This window comes from Arachis hypogaea, chromosome 2, assembly GCF_003086295.3.
Source record: "Arachis hypogaea cultivar Tifrunner chromosome 2, arahy.Tifrunner.gnm2.J5K5, whole genome shotgun sequence".
NCBI classification, from domain to species: domain Eukaryota; kingdom Viridiplantae; phylum Streptophyta; class Magnoliopsida; order Fabales; family Fabaceae; genus Arachis; species Arachis hypogaea.
In genome coordinates, this window is record NC_092037.1 from 92,764,648 (window position 1) to 92,789,061 (window position 24,414).

General features: G+C 30.1%; 1 protein-coding gene and 1 pseudogene across 1 annotated transcript; one reads left to right on the plus strand and one right to left on the minus strand.

The window, feature by feature from the left end:
- Positions 1-10,338: 10,338 nt before the first annotated feature.
- Positions 10,339-19,105, minus strand: LOC112751361 (autophagy-related protein 3). Its single transcript, XM_072220477.1, has 11 exons — positions 18,831-19,105; positions 14,747-14,959; positions 14,302-14,372; positions 13,976-14,092; positions 12,804-12,967; positions 12,301-12,374; positions 11,970-12,021; positions 11,661-11,726; positions 11,310-11,437; positions 10,697-10,801; positions 10,339-10,612 (listed from the first exon to the last, which is right to left on the minus strand). Exons 2-10 carry the CDS (start codon positions 14,905-14,907, stop codon positions 10,702-10,704), a joined length of 933 nt encoding a protein of 310 aa, XP_072076578.1. The 5' UTR covers positions 14,908-14,959; positions 18,831-19,105; the 3' UTR covers positions 10,339-10,612; positions 10,697-10,701.
- Positions 19,106-19,281: 176 nt separating this feature from the next.
- LOC112751355 (uncharacterized) lies at positions 19,282-23,488 on the plus strand (annotated as a pseudogene).
- The last annotated feature ends 926 nt before the right edge of the window (positions 23,489-24,414 follow it).

The window sequence follows — 24,414 nt, forward strand, 5'->3', positions numbered from 1 at the left end:
CTTTTTAATCCTAATTACTGATGGAGTAGCGTACCACTTCTTCTTCTTCTTCTTCTTCTTCTTACGATGGTTGGACGTGCAAATGAGGGAGACTGGAGTTCTATTCTATTCGATCAATACTTTCACCACTTGAAGAATATACCTCAGCGAAAAAAAAAGGGGCTTGAGCAGCATGCATGCATGAGATCCAAAGTTCAAATTGTACCAATAAGTAGCAAAAGGAGCAGACCAAACAAAATTTAGTTAATAATCCAAGGTTTAACCCCTTTTAAAGTAACGTTAGTCCACATAAGCAAATAACATAAGGAAATGGTGAGCCATCAACAACATGGTCAATTCTTCTAGAAGCATCCACTAACTCATAATAAGTTGAAAACTGTGAACTTAACTTATTGAGAAACTACCACATAAAAAGATAACTCTACTCATTTCAGCACAAACAAACACAAAAGGCAGCACAACAAATAGCCACAGAACTTACATGAGAAAACGGTAGTTAAGCTTCCAAAAAACAGCATACTTCTACTGTGTACCATTACAAAAGCCCTTCAACAACTGATGAATAGAAGTGGCTTTCATTTGTTCTATATTATCTTTTTGCTAACACTTTTGAAGAAAAATGTACAAAAATCACAATCCAAATAACAAGTTGAATATTCAAAGCACACAGACAGACATAAACACAAAACACCTAGCTTCCTATGTATGAACCTCTCCTGACTTATTTAATCCTCAAACCAGCTCTTTTCTTGATTGGTGGCCCTATTGTACCAATTAGCAAGAAAACAAACATAGCTTGTTTCCTCGAACACAAAACTATGAGAAAGTAAACGTATAGAGCCGTACTGTCACAATCAAGAATCACTATAAGGAGATCAAGAGTGCACTCTTCGGTGTCATTTTCACAAACAGGTTATGTGCATCCAATTTTTCTTTAGAAGAAGAATGAGCCAAAACTGGGATTCAAGCAAGAAGAACCAACACCTGCATAACCAAAGACCAACAACAAGTTGGTAAAGTCAACTCATGACCTATAAGACTATAACTAGTTAACTATAGAAATAATCACCTCCCAAAAGAATCAAAACTCATTTTTCTTTTCTTTTTTTCATGCTTCAATTTTCTCAGCAGCCAAACAAACACATTTAACAACAAACAAATAAACAAGATGCTTAACACTTACCTCTACTATGACTACGAAACCAAATCATTTTCACCATGCACAAATTCATTACACTCCATGGCTATCGAAAGCTCTGGCACTCGTGAGACTCTGATGTGACTTGGCGTCCTTGTCATCGATCGAATAGAACTCCCGTCTTCCTCATTTGCACGTCCAACCATCGTTCCACCCAGCACAGCAACGACGAAGCAAACGAACAGGGAAGAAGTACCCTACTCCATCAGCAGTTAGGGTTAAAAAGGGGCTTAGGGACCACATTGGGTTACAAACTTTCGGTAGCCACGTCATGTAACCGTTGGGATGTCCAGCATGGCAAAAAATTGCCACATCACTGCCACCGGGAAGGAGTTTGGACGAAAAAGGGGGAAGGGGCCAACTAGGTGCATTTTTTTCAATCTCGAGGACATAAATAGTGCAATTGAGAAGTCAGGGACCAAATCGGTGCATTTTGTGAATCTCAGGGACTACTTTAGGGTTTAACTTTGTTATGTGTAATTTAAGTTGGGTTTGGTAAAATTTTTTGAACCTCATTTTATGTTTGGTAAATTAAAAAGTCCAAGTGTTTGTACTTGTGTCTTTTAAAAGTTAGGGGTGTTTTTGAAAACACTTAAAAAAGAGCTTTTTAAAGTTTACTTGTGTTTATCAAAATTAAAAAAAATCTAATATAATAAATATTCAAAATTACCATTATTAGTTATTAACACCAGATTTTATTTATTTTTCTACACATATTTTTCCTATTATATTATCATTGGAATCCTCATATATTTCTAATTTTTCAATCTAACCTTCACACATTCTAACACAATCTTCATATTTTTTCAACATAATCTTCATAATTTCAACACAAATACATCTCTATCACGTATTAGGTATGAACTTCTATCTATTTATATTATTTTTTGTGTGTTATTTTTGTATTTTTTAGTAAATATTTGTTTTTCTTTGTTTTTTAAAACATGAAGAAGGAGATCTGGTTTATGAAAATCAATCATAAAATTTTTTTACACCAATTTAATGAACATTAATCAAAATTATAATAACAACATATATATATAAATATAGATATATAATTTTATTTATATAAAAAAATTATTTATTATGTTTATGTTTATTATGAATTGTTTATTTTATAATTATTTTATTTTAAAATATTATATAAAATTTTAAAAAATTTAAAAAATTATTTTTTGTTATAAATATGTTTATTAAAATTTTTAAAATTTTTAAAAATTATTTTATCAAACATAATTGTAGTACTTATATTTATTAAAAATTATTTTTAACGTAATTTTATCAAATGCAAGTGTTATAAATTTTAAAAACCTGTCATAAACTATTTTCGAAAAGTAACCACCGAAGGAGATTGGAGAATCAATTATTGTTATATAGAGTTCTTTATGTTTTGTCACTTTTGTGGTTTATTTTGATTTTTGAAATCTCGATGGAGGGTTCTTTACAATTTGAATTTCGCCAGCTTCATGGGAATTCGAAAGATTATTCGAGTGGGTATGTGGGTTGGGTTACAGGGTGTGGGGGCATAACTCAAGACCCAAAATAAAAATAATGGAGTGTACAAAAAAAAGAAAAAAAAAAGGAAATTCCTCTTCAGTACTTCACAGTTTCAACAAATTTATCCTTCAGTTACTTGATTTGCTTTTATTAGGGAGTCAAATGACAATTCTTTCTAGCCAACTTCTGTCATGTGTCAAATTTACATTAGTTTCTCAGCTTGTAAATAGTTGTGACTTTTTCAGTGGGTTCTAAATTTAATAAATATATCTTATTAATGTACATATTTTTTTTCTTTATGAAACACACACAAAAAATATCCTTTTGTCAAATATACAATGATTTAATACAAAAAGTATTACCGTTATTATTTATACCATGCTAAACGGTTAATAACAGTTAATCACTTTATTATTATTAAAAATAATAATATTATAAATTTGTAAATATTTTTTAATTTTTTATTATTTATAAAATTTAAATATCATATAAATATATGCATAAAGAATGTAATTAAAATTAAACATTTTTTAGTGTAAATTTTAAAATTCTAACGAAGTAATAGGTGTCTAATCGATTAAACATATACTTCATATGTTAGTACCAAAAATCACACACATTACTTATATATTTTCAAGTTTAAAAGTTTATAATTTTAAGCACATATATGACCTTATACTCATCATGATTTCATAAATATTTACAAGAATAAAACCTCTAAAATTCTTGATTAGAGCGGCATCACTCCTATATTCATATAGGTAAAATCTTTTAATATTATAATTTCATTAACAGTTTTAACTCACTCTCCTAATTTATCACTAAATATCACTAAATCTTATACCTCAGTACTCCAGTTGCTAAATAACTTGTTATTACCCATTAAACCTTGAAAATAATGGTCTACTAGAATAAGGTTAGGTTCTCATCATTTAACAACAATAGGTTTTAATCCTATTTTAGCAGTAGTCTCTTTGAATTTATTCCTTGATAAATCTTTAGTTGAAGGGTCAGCTAAATTTTTTTGAGATCTTACACAAGTGATGGTAATTAGACCATCATCTATTAGTTGCCTCACAAACTCATGTCTCAAACATATATGTCTAGACTTTTTATTATAAACCTTATTATATGCTCGAGACAAGGTTGATTCACTATCACAAAAGATTGAAATGGCTATCATCTGTTGTGGCCACAACTTTATATCATATAACAAATTTCTTAATCATTCCGCTTCTTTACCTATAGCTGATAAAGTTACAAACTCAACCTCTATAGTATAATGTGTAATACATGTTTGTTTATTTGAGTCCCTACTTATAGCTCCATCACCTAGGATGAAAATCCATTATTTGTTATCACTAAAATTTGTAATCCAGCTGTCGGAATAACCTTTTAAAACTGTGGGATAATCACTATAATGTAATCCAAGTTTATGATTTTCTTGAAATAACCAAAAACTCTTGTTATAACTTTTCAACGTTGATTGCTAGGTTATTCTGTAAACCTTGATAATTTATACACAGCAAATACTATATTAGATTTGGTACAATAATGCATTGTATACATTAGACTTTCTATAGCACTAGCATATTCTAATTGTGCTATAAGTCTTTCTATGTTTTCTTCTAATTTAAAATTAGGATCATATGGTGTATTGAATTCTTCAATTGTGAAATAATTAAACTTTTTCAATATCTTTATGATATAATAAGATTGACTAACTTCATTCTTATGCACCTTTATATCTAATATTATATCAATTTCATCTTGAATTTAGGAATTAGATACTCCTTCGTTACATGAATTTCTTCTAAACAACATTTCACTACAAAAACGTACATAATAGCTTAACAAGCTCAACATTAAGGAAGTGATTCGCTTTTAAAAACCATGTAACGTGACACATTTTGATCTTCATTTAACACTCAATTTCCTATCCATAAAGAGCACAAGCGACTAAGCAAAATCATCTACAAATTTCGCCGCACATTAGTGTAATTTACACAAGTGAGTAGTGACTTCTATTTGATTATCATTCTCTCTAGGTTAATTTTTGTTGGAAAATCTCATTTCTTCTATTACTGCCGACTCAAGTGGTCCTAATTGTAACTCTTGTTATCTTAATGAAATCTATGAATTTTTTAAAATAGAAGTTAGGGGGAATGTAACGATAAGCATTGGCTGCCATATATTTCATTATAGAGTGATATAGAGTCAGCTATATCTATTCTATTATATAAAAATCGAATTTCTACACTTAATGATAGAGCTGATGTGGCATATTTCGAAGAGTGTTTTTCGATTTAATTATTTTAACTCATTTAATATAATTTATTACTATGATTTAATTATATCAGCTAATTAATTTGATTAAATATTTAAATATCAATATAATTTATTATAATATATATTATTTGATTAATTTTACTACATTAATTGTAATTTGTTATATTAGTTAATTAATTTATTCATTTATAAAACCTGAAATAAAATAAATAATTTATTATTTATTCTAATTAAATTTATTAAATTTAATTATACATTATATATGAATTAATAATAATTTATAAATCACTCTAATTTATAATATTCAATAAAATAATTTGTAAATCACTTTATATTATATATGTATTAATGAAATATTATATATTTTAATGTGTTAATTAAATATTATATACGCACAAAAAATAATTATAAAGATGATTTATATAATATTGATAATATTATATTAGTACGGTGATTTTTTTGTTTTGATATCATATAGTATTGATCAATAATGATAATATTATTATATAGTATTATATAAACTTTTCAATATTAGTATAGAAAATTGAAAAATTATTCCTTATGACAATCACTCTTAGTGGAATAGTGTGTCCCTTATATAATATTGATAATTGTTGCTTAATTTAAAGTAATTGTATGTCGATCGGTATTTTAAATTTATTTTTTAATAATAATGATCTAAATAGATAAATCTAATTGAATTGAATGATTATATAAAATATTTTATATTATTAATATATTAAAATTAAATTCATTTTTTGGTATAGAATTTTATAGGTGAATTTTATATAAGATTAAGTTATTTTTATTTTTTTTATTTGGTTTATCTGTGTTATTTTATTTAATTTTAAGTAGCGTCATATTTACAATTACCCTCAATATGATATTTTATAAAATATGAAAATCAATTTTTTTATAATTTAAATATCAATGTTTGAGTTAATTTTAATTTAACTTTTATAAATTAACATTATCTTTCATTTATATCTTAATTAATTTAAAATACAAAAATACTAAACTATCCTTTTCTCTTTAAATAATAATAACTTCAATTTATTTACGTCTTTTTTTCCTTTCATATTTTGTTTAGCAAAGATAATATATAGATTATGATGGAGTTAAAAAATACTTTATGTGATGTATATTTAGTACTGATAAATTCATATAAAATAGAAGAGAAGAAAACAGAAAGTTAAAGAACATTGAGTTGAATGGTGTAAACAGATTCATTAAAGGCAAGTGTCTGTATATTCTCATTTCTCATCTCATTTTTCAAAGTTTAAACACATTTTGAATGTACGAATTTTAATTATATTTGTTTTTTCCCTCTTCAATAAATACTACTATTTCTTCTTATTTTTGTTGTGCGTTAACTTTGTTTATTTAATGATAAAATATATTCATGTTAATTCTATCCTATAATAGTTTGTTTTTCTCCTATGTATTTTGATTTGTATAGTTACTATTGATCTTACTATTTTCGTTTTCTTGAATTATTTTTTATTTTTTTATGACTTGATAATTTAAAAAAAAAAGCAAAGAAAAGAAAAAAAAGATGGCCAAAAGATGAAGATTAGAAGTCTAAAACAGCAACATCATTCTTCAGCATTATTATTATTAATATGAACTTTATTTTTTTCTAACATTCTTTAATACAAACTTCGTTTTTTTTCTTAATTATTATTAATACTTTTATTCTTTTCTTCTCTAATTATAAATGTCCTTATAATAATTTTATTATAGGATATTTTTTTGGTCTAATAATTTTTTTTCTCTATTTTTTATAAAAATAATTTATATTAAGGAAAAAAAGATACAAATTAAATTTTAAAATTCAAATTTAAATAACATGTGCAAAGGATAACTATTGAATTCATTTGGTCGATTTAAACACTTTGTATTATCATCATTGAAAATTTTAAATACTATTATAAAATTCTAAATATTTTTATTTTATTATTCTTAAATTATATATTATACCGTGTATTTGAAGAGTTTCATCTTTTTTAAAATAAGTGTAACATTATATACTTTTTTAGATACAATAAATGCATAATAAAGTTAGAGTGAGTAATAAAATTGATTATATAATAAGATACAAATTTTTAGAATTTCTAGCACAATTAACAAATTTTTAGTTTCAAAATAAATTTTCACTCAATTTTTATCTTTTATTTGATTTTTTTATAATTTTTCTTGATTTTTTAATTAATTATGATTATAATAATTTATCATAAATTTGTGTTTTGTAGAAAAAATTTATCAATCATAAAATACAGAAGATTTAACAAAAAAATTTTAAAAATATTTATTAATCACAAAATAAAAAATTATGAATTGTGCTTTAATTATATTGTAAAATACAAATTAGGACTATTTAAAATTAGTTTTTTTATCATTAATGTTAACTTCAATCATAATAAGGTAAAAAATAAAAATTGTATATAATAATTTAATTTTATTATTTATACTACCAAAATTGTTCTTTAATATATTATATCCTATTTATTTTAATTCATTGATGATCTTTAATTATCTATATTCAATAAAAATTTGAATTGATTAAATTGATTTTTTTTCAATTAATAATATAGTTATTGTGACATTTACTTTGTTCAATAATATTTTTTAATTTATTTAATTTGAATAATCATCTCTTTCTTATTTTATACTAATTTAACTAATAAAAATTAATAAATTTCAATTATTTTAATTCTTGCAATTTTTTATTATAATAATATATTTCTATTAATGTATTAATATAATTTTAATATTTATATGTCATTAATAATAATAATCTCATTTTAAAGTGATATTTTATTCTCTCTCTATATATATATGTCTAATAGTAGAAAATCTACTATTTTTTTATACGATTAGATTAAACATATTTATATTCAATTTATTTGATTATTTAATTAAAATTAATTATATTAAAATTAATTATTTGATTAAATTAATTATAATTATCTTGTGGTTCTTTGATCTTCGTCAACTAAAACCTTCTATATTTTTTATAGGACTGAATCACAATTTTATTGTGGAAAAAGAGCTACGAAAGCGAATTTGATGTGTTGGAAACCAAAATTCTGAAGTCATTATTTATATTTGAGTGTGACACTCATTAAACCCTAAAACTCAAATAAAATAGTATCTATGATTTTAATCTCATTTATCCAAATCAAATTAATAATGACTTATTTAATTCAACATTTATGACAATAAATGAGATAACTGTTATATAAGTCATTTAATGTGAAATTACTTAATTTGCGATTATAATTAATATATGTATTGTCCATAAATATATTAAGAAATAATAATTTCCTAACAATCTTCTACTTGGGTTATAAATATATATTTTTTCTGAGATAATCACCTCTTATAAATTTTACGCGTAAATCTGAATGTTATTTCTCTTATTATTTTAATAATTTAGTCTATCTCATATATTAGTTATGAAATTACCGAAACTTTTATCACATTAGTGTCGCAACAAAACCACGATAATCCCATACTAAAATACTCAACCACATAGATCAAATTTGGATGAGAAAATTCAGAAATTACATACAAAAATGATCTCATGCATGTCTATTTTCAACTTAAATAAAAATTCTATTTTATTCGGTGACAGACTCAGATGAAACTGCAACGGCAACATCCAGGCTCATAGCGACGGTGACTAAGTGATGAGTCTGTAGAAGAAGAAGAAAAGGACTTAACAGAATCACAATGAGGGAGGAAGAGGGAGAGAGAGGGGAAGGGAGGGAAGGGACTCGACAGGAGAAAGGTGGCGACGGGCTCAACAACAACGGTAACGGAATGAGCAGCGATGATGACATGAGCTGTGAATAGTGACGAACCCAGAAAAAGTTAGTAACGGGGGCAAAAATATAATAAAATTTAGGTATAAATATTTTTTTTTGCGTCCCATGATACCCAACAAATTAAGGACTAATCTATCATGAATATAAATTCTATTTAAGAATCTACAATTGGCCGGCAACGAGTTGCTATACATACGAGACGGAATTCAAACCCTCAAGACTTACTTAAGCGAACGACTAAGTTGATCACTTGACCAATCTAAATTTGTTTAGATATATTCAAATTTTAAAATTAGAACAATCTAATACATATTGATAAGAACTAGAAATATATACACAATCATTATTATAATATTTAAAATAATAAAAATATAATTTCATACCCATAGTATAATATTTAAAATAACAAAAAAATATTTATAAAGACTTTTTTTTATTTTTAACATGATTAGATATTATTTTTTATATATTTTTTTAAACAATTATTTTAATTTTTATTATCTCATATTTAATTATCAAATCTACTTATTATAATTTTTATAGTATAAATAAATTTTTTTTAACCAAAATAATTACAGTATATTAATATATAGATAATATATTTTTTATCTTAAACAATTTTTAAAAAATCACTAATAATTTAAGTTTTATTTAATTAGAAAATTAAGTTTTAATTTAATTATTAATTAATTAACTAATATAATGAAATTAATTATCACTATTTTTTGAGTTTATTTATTTTTATTTCATACTAAATCAAATTTAACAATACAATTATTATTATGTGTTAAGTTAAAAAAATATTTTTTAATATAAAATACAAAAGAACTATTTATATTTTATTTTGAGACAAATATAATATAATAAATGGTATATATGTATATAAGTATTAATTTTTTTTAAAAAATTGTGGGGGAAATGCCCCTTTATATTAAATGTGGGTCTGTCTATGACTGTGAAGGAAGATGGGAGTTGTGAAAGGGTAGGCGGCGATGGACTCAGCAATAACAATAATGAGAGTTATGCGATTTTTTGTGAAGAAGCCGAGAAAAAGAAGATTCTGGGTGAGGATGCATGAATTTATCTTGCGTGGTTATAGAGTATAGATTGAAGTTATGAATCACTGAATCTGTGATGTAAAACAAATTCTAATTCCTAAAAAGTGTATATATGTATATATCCAGGGCGGTTACACCTCCCGACTCGGGTCAAGTTGTTACTCTTTCCATTTGGGTATAGACGGGTCGAGTATCCCCGTATTTGGAAACTCCTACCAAGTCTAACCACGTATTAATACCCCATTTATTAAAAGTTTATCGCTAGCTAATAGATTGCTATATACACAAGGCGAAATTCTAACTCCTAATAGTTGTTTAAGCGGACGAGTGAGATAATCACTTAACAAATTTAAATTGATTAAGACAAATACTAATTATTTTTAATATTTTAATATTAAAATTCTAAGAATTTGATTTTAATTATAACTTTATAAAATATTTATAATAATAATTAATATATATATTATTTAATTTTTTAATAAAATTTTTTATATAATTTTATGTATTATCCTGTACGGTAACATACACTAGTATGTACAAAGACCGTAACCAAACCACACTAACGTGGCTTTAATTTACATGACATGTACACTTGGCAACAACAGCAAGGTTTATTCGCAATCTGAATACATGCGCAACAAACCAACAAAACAAGATAAAAGGACCGAGTGTTTCTGCATTGGATCCAATAGGAAATCAACAATGGAGTATATTCCCCAGTTATACTTGAATGCTACCATCTGAAAAAAAAAAAAAAAAGAATATAAGAATGAAAGAAAAAAGCCATGTTATGATACTAAGGAAAATAAATAAAAATCAGTTACCTTAGTCAGTTGTTGCTGGAGCTACCAAGATCAAAGTCCATTGTGTAATCATACTCAATAGTTGGAATTACAGAGGCCATAAACTTCAAGAATAAGAACAGGTACCTACACAAATACATTACTTATATTTAGTTATGCCAATAAAATGTGATTATCCTAAAAACAAGTCATTATTTATGGGAATTCAAGTCGTACGGAGTGGTTGAAGTAAAATTAACAGGCACAAGCATACATGTTGGAATCCAATATGGCATCTCAAGCATATAAAGTTGCCCCTATCTCGAGGAACATAATATAATTAACCACGGAAACTAGGAAAGGGGTGAATGACTATTGAACAAAAAACAGATGCATGCTTGACTATATGCTACAAACAATCTTTAGGCAGATTCCATAATCAAATATTCCATCACCTGAAAGCCGGTAATTACATAAGCAATAAATAAAAAATTGTGAAGCTAATGAGGAAACAATATTTGTATGGATGTTGTAAACAATTACAGACAATGTTGCTTTAGATTTATTAAAAGAAAAATCCAGTTTATATCACCATGTGGAAGATTTTAATTACGTTTCTATGAAAGCAATAATATCTTGGACAGAAAGGGTTTACTTGTCAACTTCTGGCTCAACCCCACGTGACATCAAAACATCAATGATTTTCTTCATCACTGCTCCATGTCGACATGGATGAATAGATGCATGCTTACCAGGCAAGTGAGGGTGGTCCTCAATTGTTACCTGTATATATTTCATGTTAGAACAATAACGTATTAACTTAAGTTTAGCAAACTATAAATTGATAAATAGAGGGGTTAAAAACATAGGAAGTATTAAGCTTAATAGTTTTACCCTTTAAGCATGTAACTATGATCTATACCTCAAAATGATTCATCCAACAATAAACATCGTATTGAATTTTGATAAAATATCTTTCACATAAACAATTCATGTCATATCTCACCGTTTTGCGAGCATGGTCCTGACTAACATCTTCAAGGACAAGTTCTTGTTGCAAAAGCATCCTTGACTGCAAGATGGAAAGATGGGATCATAAACCAGTGAACTAAGTTTCCAAGGTATAAAAATGAAAAAAGATTAAGGAACTGTTATCAACCCACCCCCTGAGCCCCCAGTTCGGGATATTCACATCATTTATATCCACTACTTAAAATAAGCAAACATTAGTTGTCCAGGTAGGTTCATCGTAGGCTTATAGACTGACAAAAGTGAATGAATATATATAGTTAAAAAAAGATCGTGGAAAACAAACCTCATCATACCCGGTAAGCCATACTCGAGGTGTTTGATAATATTTATCATACCTGCAATAGAACTATTCAAATTATTGTCTAAAGACTGTTTCAAATACAAAATAGTCCTTTCTATCTGACTGAAAGAACAAGATACAACAAAGAAAATAGGAGAAGTACAAATATGTCAGGAATAAATATCCTCCAACAGTTCGTTCAGGAAAATCTTAGCACTTGTGCGATATGTCAGGAAAAGATACCCAGTCTTCTCTGATATCAAAAGTAGCAGTTTGTTCAGGAACAAAATGGCAATAATGAAAAGTTACACTGTAAGTTTGAAACTCGTCTTACGTGATACTGATGTCGTAAGTTCGGGTTCGTAGAATATTATCATCATCAGGTTCATGAGCCACTAGATATGTAGACTGAAGAGTAAATAATGACAATCATATTTCTTAAATCAGTACTAAACAAGTAAACAATGAAAGTATATAGTTAATAAAAAATAAGTAAACTAGTGGAGAATTATTTGAAATAATATATTACTATTACAATTTATGCAAATAAAAAATCAAAAGTATTAAAATAAAAAATTGAGTTAGAGCTCACATTCAGGTTGTAATTGCCTACAGCCTACCTATCATTTTAATTCCAACAAATATTGCAAGGTCAGACCAGCCTAAAAAGACTCTTACAACAAGCATAGTATGAGAATACATCTGCATATGACAGTCGATACATATTTCTGTTCTCTTTCATGTGATTCAATAAAACTTCACTTTTCAGTCCAAATACAGATGTATAACAGTTAGGAAACAACAATCTAGCTTCCTAGAAATTGATACCCAACTTACAGGATCTGTAACAATGTTATCAGTTTCTTCAAACTCAGCCATATCCGGAATATCGTCTTCCTCATCACCTCCCATGTAGGATGAAATTTGCTTAACAAGTTCCTTTTTGCTGATTTCTAGGCTTTCCATGGAAGGTAAGTCCTCTTCCTCGTCGGATTTGGTTTCTTCAAAGAAAGAAATAAAAAGTAATAAAGGTGTAAGGTATGAGCATCAGGGAATTGGATTAGAACTAAATCACAATATACTGATATAGAATAGAAACTCTTGTTTTGTTACTCCCACAAGTTTGGGAGTTATGCTAGTCCTGTATAAAAAAATATTATAAACAGATGCATAACTCATGCTCATAACCATAGAACAGATTTTATTTCAATTTCAATGGTAATTATTTCAATTCTGGTTAGTAGCTTGAAAATTTATTTGAAAATTTGGAGATTTCAATATTTTGCAGATAAATCCTTAGGTCTTTGTAGGCTGGAGGTGAGCTAGCCACACTGGACTTAAGGGAAGAAAAAGTTATCTGTCTACCAGGACATTTGCTGGTATGCCACTCACAAGTGGGAAGAACTTAATTCAAGTATGGAAAGCCCGTCAAGGGTTTTTTTTCATTGTGGTTGTGGTGGGTGGGTGGAGGGTGGGACGGAGGGGAGCAGTTCCAAGGTGGAAAACAGATTATTAAAGGATTTGATTGGCCATCCCAATATGCTTATGTGAGTATGTCAATGGAGCAACTTGATCATTCATTCTCTTTTTCGTCAAAAGGAGAAGCAGAATTGGGGAATACAACGAAACACAGAAACGACATCTGGTCACAACAATGAGCACAGATTGAAACATAGATGACGAGGGTGGAAAAAATTGGTAAGAGTCTGCTTTAGGGAAAGAAAAGTGGAAGTTTATGATTAGATGGGGGTTGTGGCATGCCCAGAAGCTCGACATGAGAGTCTCATGTTGACATCGATCTGCGATGCTGCTCCCTCACCACTTGCATTTAATGAACATAATACTAACTAACTTCGGGAAAAGTCTATATTTGTAAAAAGCCAATACTACAAAACCATTATTGCACTAAGATTGTGGGGGTTATTTTAAGTAGTGGACTAACCTAACCCCAAGCTTGTGTAAGGCAATGTAACACAACCCTAGAATAATGCCTCTAGCAACATACATACCTTTAGGTTTTCCATGAGTTGCTAGCCATCCATCATTTTCTTCATCATCAAGTAGAACTTCTCCTCCAGCCGCTTCATATTCTTCTTCAACAGATGCAGCTCTTCGCAAACACGGCACTATCAAGTGTTAAGCAACTTCATAAACCAGCATTAATGAGGACAGCCATAGATAACAAATTCAGGAGAAACCTCAAGGAAATACAGGTATCATAACTTTCTAGCTTTAAGGACAGAAAGAGCAACATAATACAGTTCAAACTAGACTGAAGATAACAAGAACAAAGAAGATGTATGACATACAAATACATCCCAAGCTCGACTCTTACCATTCCTAGTAATTAAGAATTGTTTATCCGCTGGCAAATATGGCTTCCTTTTGCTTGGCTCACCTGATTCCCTATTATGCAATGGAAAAACAGAACATTAACAATTAATGAGGGCACAAAAAGAAGGACCCCTTAATTTTGAGCTTTAACAATTGCCATAACACAAATGAATGAAAATTTCTAATGCTTGCTATTAGTTAATATACGTACATGATTCAAATCATCCCAGAAAGTCCCATATTACCCCAAACCCTTTGTTACAGGGACCGAAGCTATATAACTTGGTCGAAACCCTTCTGAGAGGTAAAATTTTGAGGCTTGAAAGCAGATTTAATATATTTTGGAAATAACGAATAGCCATTAGAGGAATGGAAACATCGTGTAACAGGGACCCTAATTAAGAAAGATGAAATCTTTGGGATGAAAAAAAAGGGGGAAAATTTACCAGGACCAAGTGGGGCATTTGGCAACGAGATTGTCGCCGGCGGTGACAAACTCGGAGACACTGAGAACTCCTTTCTCTTTGAAGGCTGAGACAGATCGAGCGCTCGTGATCCTCTCTACTGTGCCCTTGAAAGCTTCGTGAATCTTCTGAGACAGAACCATCCTCTTCTCTTCTGAAGAAGTTGAATGCAGAAATGCAGACTCAGATTGCAAACTGCAGAGGAGGAAGAGGAATTGGATTATACGAATGAGTGAAAAATTTTTGGACTTCCTCTCTCGTTTTTTTTCTTTTTTTTTTTCCTTTTTCGTTTTTTGCTTGTAAACCCGGTCACCTTGTCTATAAAAACAATAACTACTGGGGTTTGTGGATTTGCATTACTTGTTGGTTTTTCACATTTTTAAACTAAAATAAATACTTAATTATTCTTTTCTCTAAATCAATGTTTTCATGTTTTTTCTAAATTTTTACTTTATTAGTAAATAAAGCGAGCGTAAGTTTTTTCCAACTGAGAGAGCTTTTTTCTGAAAGATTACGAGTAAATTTCAGTGATAATTTTATTTTACCCAAATCACACGTTTTCACATGTTTCATTCATATTATTATGTGTAAATCATCACTTTGGTTCATCACACGTTTTCTATTTCAATTTGATTCATCCTTTTGTTCGATATTTTGTCTATATCTAATTAAATGTGAGGAATTTGAAGTCAACATTTCTTGGAAGTTCTATTATACCATCAAACTGGTGGTGGTTAAATGAAGAAAAGTAAGAGATGGTTAAAGATCGTTTTGAAGATGAAGGTAGCATATTGAGGCTCTATGAAGAAACAAATTAATTTTAGATTTATTCATGTCTTGTTCTTCTGTGCAAATGTTGAGACTTGAATTTTGCTATGCTATCTGAGGCTAGATATATAGATTGAAGTCTTTAGTTGTTGCAAACTTGATACAATATATGCTAATCTATTAATCAACATTCATGTGAGGTTTAAGATAATATTAGTAAAACTTTTGTTGCTTATGAGTAAATACAACATAACAAGTTGAACTTATTTTATAAATATTTTGGACAGCTCCATCAAATGGAATTTTCGTAGAGAGCTCCATCAAATATTTTGACTAGATTGTATGATTATTGATTAATTGTTCTGTTGTATTTTGTGATTTTATAGTGATGTGATGCTGTTTTATGCTTTTGTGATTCAATTATACTGTCTATCATTATGTTGTAAGGTGTTTATTTATAATTTATTTATTATTTTATTATAAAACAATTTTTAGGTTGAACCGATTAGACCAGTAAACCAGTGAATTAGTAGTTAGACCGGTTCGATAATCGGTCCGATTTTCAAAACCTTAATTTTTTGTTGAGTTAATTTTGCTGATGGGATTCTGAGTTAGAATTGATGGTTGATTTGAATTATTGTTAATTTTGTTTTCTGAGTTGGCTTGTTGGTGAAGTGATTCTGAATTTAGTTTGGATGTTGAGTTTGGATTTTTTTATTTAGTTTTTTTTATTTTAGATTTTTCAATTTTGGATTATGAGTTTTCGTTGTTGAATACTTGATGAGAAGTCTTTGTTGAAATGTTTTATGATTTTGAAAATTTAAAAAAAAAATTCAAATGTTTAAACGAGATACATGTATTTTTTTTAAAAAAAATTTAAAATAATAAAAAATATTAATAATATCAATAATTCAAAATTTTAGCATGCAATTAGTACATAAAAAAAATTGGTAGAAGAGATTAAAATGGATAAGTTTGATCAATTAATCCTCAAAAAAGTTGACGGAATAATGGAAGAGAGTTGAAACGGTTATCTCTCACGTTATCTCCCACTGTTATCTCCCACTATCCACGTGAGAGATTTCAATTCTCTTCTCACTATCCCCATCAATCTCTCCTAACAATTGGCAAACGATTATTCTTATTCTTCAAATTTAAATGAATCCAATTGGATCATAATTTAATCTAAAATTTCTTAATTATGATCCAATTGGATTGATTTAAATTTAAAAAATAAAAATAACCGTTTGCCAATTGTTAAGAAAGATTGATGGGATATTGGGAAGAGAATTGAAACGGTTATCTCTCATGTGGATAGTGGGAGATAACGTAATTCTCTTCCCACTATCCATCAACCTTTTTGAGTACTAATTGATCAATCATATCTATTTTAACTTCTTTTACCAACCTTTTCATGTACTAATTGCATGCTAAAAGTTTGGATTATTGATATTATTAATATTTTTTATTATTTTCAAAAACTTTTTTTTAAAAATGCATGTAATATTTATTTCGTTTAGATACATACAAAATTATCTCGTTTACCAATAAAATAAAAGAGAAGTATTTATTTTGGTAAATATTTTTTAAATTATTTATTTCAATAATTATTATAATTAATTTATTTATTAAAATAAAAAAACCATGAGTATTGTTGCTAATTATTAGATTAGAACTTAGAAATAATTTAAAAAAAAATATTTTGTGAATTTTTAGTAATAAAATATAAACAAGTTATTATGTAAAATTATAAAATTTTAGAAAATTAAAAATTATTGAATTTGAATATTTAAAATTGTATATTAAATTTTTAATAATTTTATTGTATATTTATTTATCACATATTCTCACACACACATGCAAAGCCTTATTTCAAAGAACAACCACAACAAGTGATTTGGAAAGAAAATGTAAACAACTAAACACCCAAACAATCACAAGCATACAGAACATGTGAATATTATTATAGCAAACATAATAATAAAATAGCTCTTCTAATGCGTTTCCGAAAATATCCCAAATCAAGAAAACTACCTAATCTGATCCACTTTGATTCAGAAAGCTACATATATTAGAAAAATTAAGAATCAACTAAAAGAAAAAGAAAAGGAAGGCCTGGTTGATTTGATTCAATTGCCTGAGATGAAGAATCAAACAGGGCTGAGAAGTTGAGAGTTTAAATATTAAACATAGGCAGCGCAAATTTTAACAAAGCTCATCACAATGATTAACAACAAAAAGCACTGAAAGAACAGTGAATCAGTAACATGGGCAGTGCAAATTTAAAATTTAAAAGTTATCAATTTAAAATTTATCATCAAATACAATCAATGAGCAAAGCCAATCAATCACCAGACTCTGTGAGGCTTGGTTTGGTAAAGCTTTTCGAAGAAGTGCTTGTGCTTTTTAAAAGCTCAAGCTCCTCATTTTGTGTTTGGTAAATGAAAAAGATCATGTGCTTGTGCTTGCAGTTTTTAAAAGATGGGGTACTTTTGAAAGCACTTAAGATAGATCTTTTCAAAGTTGGCTTGTGCTTTTCAAAATTTAAAAGTCTAATATAACCTCATATGTTAACTAATTTTCAAATTTAATGCTTGTATTTATATCTATTATAGTATTTTTAAATTTTAAAAGCTATTTTACCAAATGCAATTGTTATTGCTTGTGTTTATTAAAAACAATTTTTAATTTGATTTACCAAACATAAATGCTACCATTTTTAAAGAACCATCTTTTAAAAGTTAGCTTTTATAAGCTACTTTTAGAAAATAAAAGCTTTACCAAACTAGGCCTGACTGGGAAGCAATTCAGCAACAAATTCAAGTTACACCAACAAATTTAACAAATCCTAGTAAAGTCCCGATTTACAGTAAAAAGGCAAATTTATTGATTACCAATTCAGCAACATGCAGAAATACAGGGAGAAGGGAAATCTGGAAAAGAGAGAACACTGAACCAAAACATTAACCAATAATCACAAAACACTAAACCTTCACCCAGCAAAACCAGCAACTACAAACAAAGCCATCAGTAAAATTGAACAAAAAAATTAAAGAGCCATCAGCAACTAACAGAGCCATCGAGCCATCAGTAAATTTGAAAAAAAAATTACAGACATCAGCAACCAGCAAATACAAGACAGATCCATCAGCAGCAGACAATTACAATTTACAAAACATTACAAGAAAAATGGAACAAAAATTGAACAACAATTTCAGAACTTCAAACGAAGAAGACCGAACATTCAGAAATTAAAAGGAAGAAGCGGAGGTGAAGAATTGAAAGCAGGCCCACTAACCTGGGTTCCGTGCCGAGAAGCCAGCGAAGATGAAAACGACGTGCCGAGAAACCTGGAAAAGAGGAAGATGAAAACGACGTGCCAGCGAAGATGAAAACGACACGGGGAAGAGGAAGCAGCAGCGGCGCTGAGGACCTGGGGACGGCGGCGGCGATGAAGGGCTAGGGTTTTCCTTGGCTTCAGAGGTCTCCAGGGAGTGCACGAATGATTGGCGGAAGAAGGGGGGTGTTTGGTTCACGAATGTCGAATGGTTCTGCTTTTGTTTTTTTGTTTTTTCCAAATAAACAAGACGGCATCGTTTTATTCGAACCGGCAAGTTACCGGTCCGGTCCAACCGGCCAGTAACCGTCCAAAATATGACAGATGGACACTTCACTCACACACATCCCTCCACGTGGATTTTTAAATATTTTTTATTTTTCTAAAACAGTTATAGTTCACAGGACAGGAGCCACTTCACTTCACTTGAGAGTTCTTCTTCCTCTGTGGTTCTTTCCCAATGGCTCTCCTCTCTTTCCCTTATTTTCCTTCTCATTTTCCGTCACTTTCCTTCTCGCCAAACACTCGGCGCTGCTCTCCTTCCTTCAAAATTAGTGCGCAGCAAACTGCTAATACGGCCATTGTGTGGTTCAAGCACGACCTCCGAATCCACGATCACCCAGCCCTCAGCCCCTCACCGTTGCTTCTAGCTTCCAATCACTCCTTCCTCTTTACGTCTTCGATCGCCGTATCCTCTCTCGTCAGTATTCGCCGAATGCCCGAAACACTCTTTCAGATCTTAACTCCCTTCGGAGAATGAAATCTCACCATGTTGAATTGCTGATTGCAGGTTTCTCTGATGAAATGCTGGAACTGCTCCTGTTCGCGCTGCAAGATTTGAGGAACTCCTTGAAGGAACGCGGCTCCAATCTCATGATTAGATTCGGGAACGCAGAGCACGTCATACAACAGCTTGCATTTGAGTTTGTTACTCTTCAGTTAGTTAGTTACTTCTTTAGTTGATTAGTTACACTGTTAGTTAACTTTTATTGTGAGTTACTTAGTTGATTAGTTACTGATGATGCCACAATAGATATCCGTGCATAATGAGAACCTTTTTTCTGCCAAAGTGCATGATGACATCTTGAATTAAGCATTATCAATTGCTTTTGTTGAACAAATTCATCGCCCAGGGTGGAACAGGTGAATGCCAGTTGTGTATTTGCAGAACAAGAGGTGGAGTATGAATTGTACTTGCTTTTGGATGTTGTGAAGGAGTGTATGAAACCTGTCACGGTTCGAGAACGTGCTCCTAGGATTGAATTATGGAACACTCCATTTTATGATGTAAATGTAGGTATCCGATTGATTCTTGGCTTCTTTGGCTATCTAAATTGTTCAAGAGTTGAAGAATTTATAGGTGGTAATTGGTGATTACTTTTATTAACTTGTCGATAATTGATTTGGTCGTTTCTATCACTATCCAATAGGTTCTGCAAAATCTTCCTGCATCGTACGATGACTTTAAGAAACTTCGACTACCCATAACTGAACCACTTCAGCTGTCAAAATTACCTGCTGCAGACATGGAACTGGACTGGGGTGAGTTCTGTGGTAGTTGACTTTTCTTGTCACTTGGCATGAATCTTCTTTTGGAAGAGTATTTGATATTATATTTTCCATTTTTGTAATCCATTTAACATCTTGCACTTGTAAAGTGGCCAAAGTCATATGATACATTTTCATTGAAATAGGTACTCTTCCTGTATATGATGATGTAAAGAATTTCATTACCAGCAACCAAGGGAGATTGAGAGAGAGGTGGAACTCAATCAAGTTGACATCAGCTGAAACCTTTACGGAATAAAATAATGAAGTCTAGTGAGAGCAGTGAAGGAAGTTATGACTCTAGGCAACTGCAGTCAAAGAAATCAAATGAATCTGTTTTCCTGTCACAAAAAGGTAATGCTGTAGGAGGTGGAACAAACAATGTATTAAATGCCTTGGCTGCATATATGAGATATTTCGAGGGAACAGCTCATGATGACTGGCAAGAGTATGTAGTAAAAACCTGGCTTTTGTGATTATTTGTTGGCTAATATCTTCTAGGGTCTTGAGTATGGAGTCTAGAGGTCAGTTTAAAAACACGAACAGTGAAATGTCTTTTCACCTTTAAATCTGTGCAGGATACATGAAAAAGTACGTGCTTCTGAAAGTCGGAATGGAGCATCATTTATTGCACTCGTTGGTCCTGCTCTATCTCTTGGCATTATATCTAGAAGAAGTGTACACTATGAAGCTATCAACTATGAGAGAGAACGAAATGCAGGATTTATATCTCCCTTTGGATATTCAGCTACCACAATTGCAGGAGCAGTTGATGCTGTGTTCTCGAAGGAGGTGCTAGTTTTAGCAATTTTGCTATATTAGAATACAATTTTTTTTCTGCCTTATTGATTTGGTTATTTCTTATTAGTTGTAACAGAAAACTTGCCCTTACCTTTCTTATCAAATGATCTATTCATTTAATTTTTTGGAACATAGTGGTACTGGCTTATGGCTTTGAGAAATCAAACAAACAATGATGGGATACACTCAACACGTATGTGGAAATGGAATGGTTTTCTTATTCAGGTATTCAACTGATTTCTCATACTCAACGATTGATTCATTTCCAAATGGCCAGTCAACTCTTTCGTCAATTTAATGAATTAAGAATCCAAAAACTGGTTTTGTTAGTATACAGTTGCTGGCAATGATGGTCCTTCTGTTGTTCTTGTGCATGGATTTGGCGCTTTCGCAGAGCATTACCGTGACAACATAAATGGTTTAGCTGGAGCTGGAAATCGTGTTTGGGCTATTACATTGTTAGGATTTGGCAATTCAGAAAAGCCAAATATTGTGTATACTGAACTCTTGTGGGCCGAACTATTGAGATATTTTATTGTTGATGTTGTGGGTGAACCTGTCCACCTTGTCGGGAACTCAATTGGTGGTATGATTACATAAATTGGGTGTACTTCCTCTAAAAAAATCTGTCCTTTTCACACTTACACACACAGAAATTTGGAGCTTGGTGCATTTCTATTTTTTTTCTACTTGTCTCTTCATCCGCTGTTGATGATTTGATATTGTTTTTCTTACTCCAGGTTATTTCGTATCCATTGTTTCTTGTCTTTGGAGTGTTTTTGTCAAATCTGTAGTCCTAATCAACAGTGCTGGCAATGTCGTCCCTAGTTATACATACATACCTTTACCTGAAGTAAGTGTAAATCAGAACAACTGAAACTATACCATAGAACTTGGAGCGTAGTAGTACATGGATTTTTTTCTGTTTGATTTATCTGGAAAATGACTTCTGCATGAGACTATTTATTTTGCTGCTTTAAATTATTGTAGCGGATTACTAGATTTTTGATTCACCAAATTAAAAATAGAATGAAAGAGCGAAATGCATCAATGGAAGTTGGGGTTTGGGTGATTGATTTGGTCCAAGTTAAGTTTGTTTCTTAGATTAGATAAATCTACGCGCACATCAGCCACCATGTATGTGTATATATGTATATTTCGTATTCTAATATGTATTCTATATGAATTGCTGATTTGGTGTCTGATTTTTTATGCACACCTAGTATGATTGATTAGATTTAATTCAAATCTATTTTATAATTTCTCAAAGCATTTCTTGTAATAATATGACACTCTTGATCATTTATTATAAAATAATTCAGTTACCGAGTCCTATAACATGCTTTCCTGTTCAGGATAGAAAAACCTCCGGCACCTCCTGGTTGGGCTCTCGTGTTCTTCTACTATATTTGAGGTTACGGATTCAGGAGTTAGTTAAGAAATGTTATCCAACTGTAAGTGTTTCAAAGGTATAATTATGTGTCACATTTTTGGTGTGGATATTGCTTGGTTCTGAGGCATTTAACTTCGCATGCAGCGGACAGAAAGAGCAGATGATTGGCTCATAAATAAAATGCTAAGAGCAGTATCCTCTTCTTCTTGGCTTTTACTTTTTAGTAATTTGCTTCACTTTGAGTTTTGCATTATTCTGATGTGTATACATGGCTCATTTTGCCATCTCCTTACATATGTAAAAGTCTTATGATCCTGGTTCTCCTGTGGTCGTGGAAAGCATCTTCAGTTTTAATCTTTCCATACCTCTTAATTTTCTTATTGAAGAATTCAGGGAAAAGGTTCTGATTATACAGGTACTCTAACGTTAATGGCAAGAAAATTTGAAGTTGATATGATATATGTATGTGAATTAATCTCTGGTATAGCTTCGTATCTTGTTATTGATTTCTTTGTTATCAGGGGATGAAAGATCCAATTTCTGACTCCAGTTCCAGGGTGGCTACACTGAAAGAACATTGCGATGGACTTGTAATTAAAGAATTGGATGCTGGTAACTATAACTTTTTATACTTGTTCATCTATTTTTAACTTTTAATTTTTTAATGATATCCAAAATTTTTAAACTTCTAACGTTACAGGCCATTGTCCGCACGATGAGGTGCCAGAACAAGTGAATGATATCCTTTATGAGTGGATACCTAGGATTGAAAGCCAAATTTTGACAGGGTCCCCAGCTTAAAGTCTATTGATGTATATAGCAAAATGTAAATGTATATAATCATTAATCATTATTACTAGAACATTTTATAATTTAATTTTCTTTCTTACTTATTCATATAAATTGTTAGAGTTTGAATTAAATTGGTCCATTTCTAAAAATAGATCCAACATTCTATCCAATTCCTAAGATTTTCTAAAACTTAGGGTGCGTAAGAGAGTACTTGGATTGGACTTTGATGAGCATGGATATAGGTGATGGAGAGTTTGAGAGAAAGTTTTCTCGTCAAGACGTCGAGGTATGTGTACGGTGTTCCTAAGGCAAGGGACTCCAATGCCACTAATGAACGTGAGGACTGGGGTGTTTGTTTGTTAAAGGAACTGGAGCGTCACGGTTTGAATCTCATTTTGAATATGTAACAACTCTGCCGCTGCATATATCCCCTCTTTGGCAGTGTAAGTGTGTAACCCTTCGACCTGGCGTTCCAAATCCAGCCTGAATGGGAGCTAACTTGCCACAAAAGATTAATATGGAGAATCAACTCTTCCACGATCAGATAAAGGAGTTGCAAGTCTACTATAATTCCTGCATTCGTGTGTGTCCATGGGCTTGTAAACAACCTTTATATGATGACGATAAAGAAGAGGAGGAGAAGGAGAAGGAGTTTTGAGTTATGCAGAATTTATTAAAAAATAGTATCGAAACTTTTTAATTGTGATATAGAAGTTTTTTAATTTAGATACCAAAATTTCTTAACCTTGATATAAACTAAGAGGATAAAACAAGAATTATGAAAATGTAAAACAAGAAGGAGAAAAAAATGATGATGAGGAGGAGGAAAGAGAGTTTTGAATTATGCATAATGTATTAGAAAAATAATACCATAATATTTTAATCTTAATACAAAAATATCTTTTTTAATGTTGCATTTTTTCTTTCTTTCTTTCTTTCTTTTTTTTGTTGCTCTTACTTATTTTCTTAGAAGTATTGCTTCTCATATTAAATTTGAATAAACATGTATCT

What these genes read in the sequence shown, in the direction of transcription:
- LOC112751361 (XM_072220477.1), bottom strand. Translation starts at nt 14,907, where the DNA reads ATGGTTCTGTCTCAGAAGATTCACGAAGCTTTCAAGGGCACAGTAGAG. An exon ending in AACTCATGGAAAACCTAAAG is followed by an intron (nt 12,968 to 13,975) that starts GTATGTATGTTG and finishes CTTTCTTTGAAG; the next exon opens with AAACCAAATCCGACGAGGAA. An exon ending in ATAACATTGTTACAGATCCT is followed by an intron (nt 12,375 to 12,803) that starts GTAAGTTGGGTA and finishes TTTACTCTTCAG; the next exon opens with TCTACATATCTAGTGGCTCA.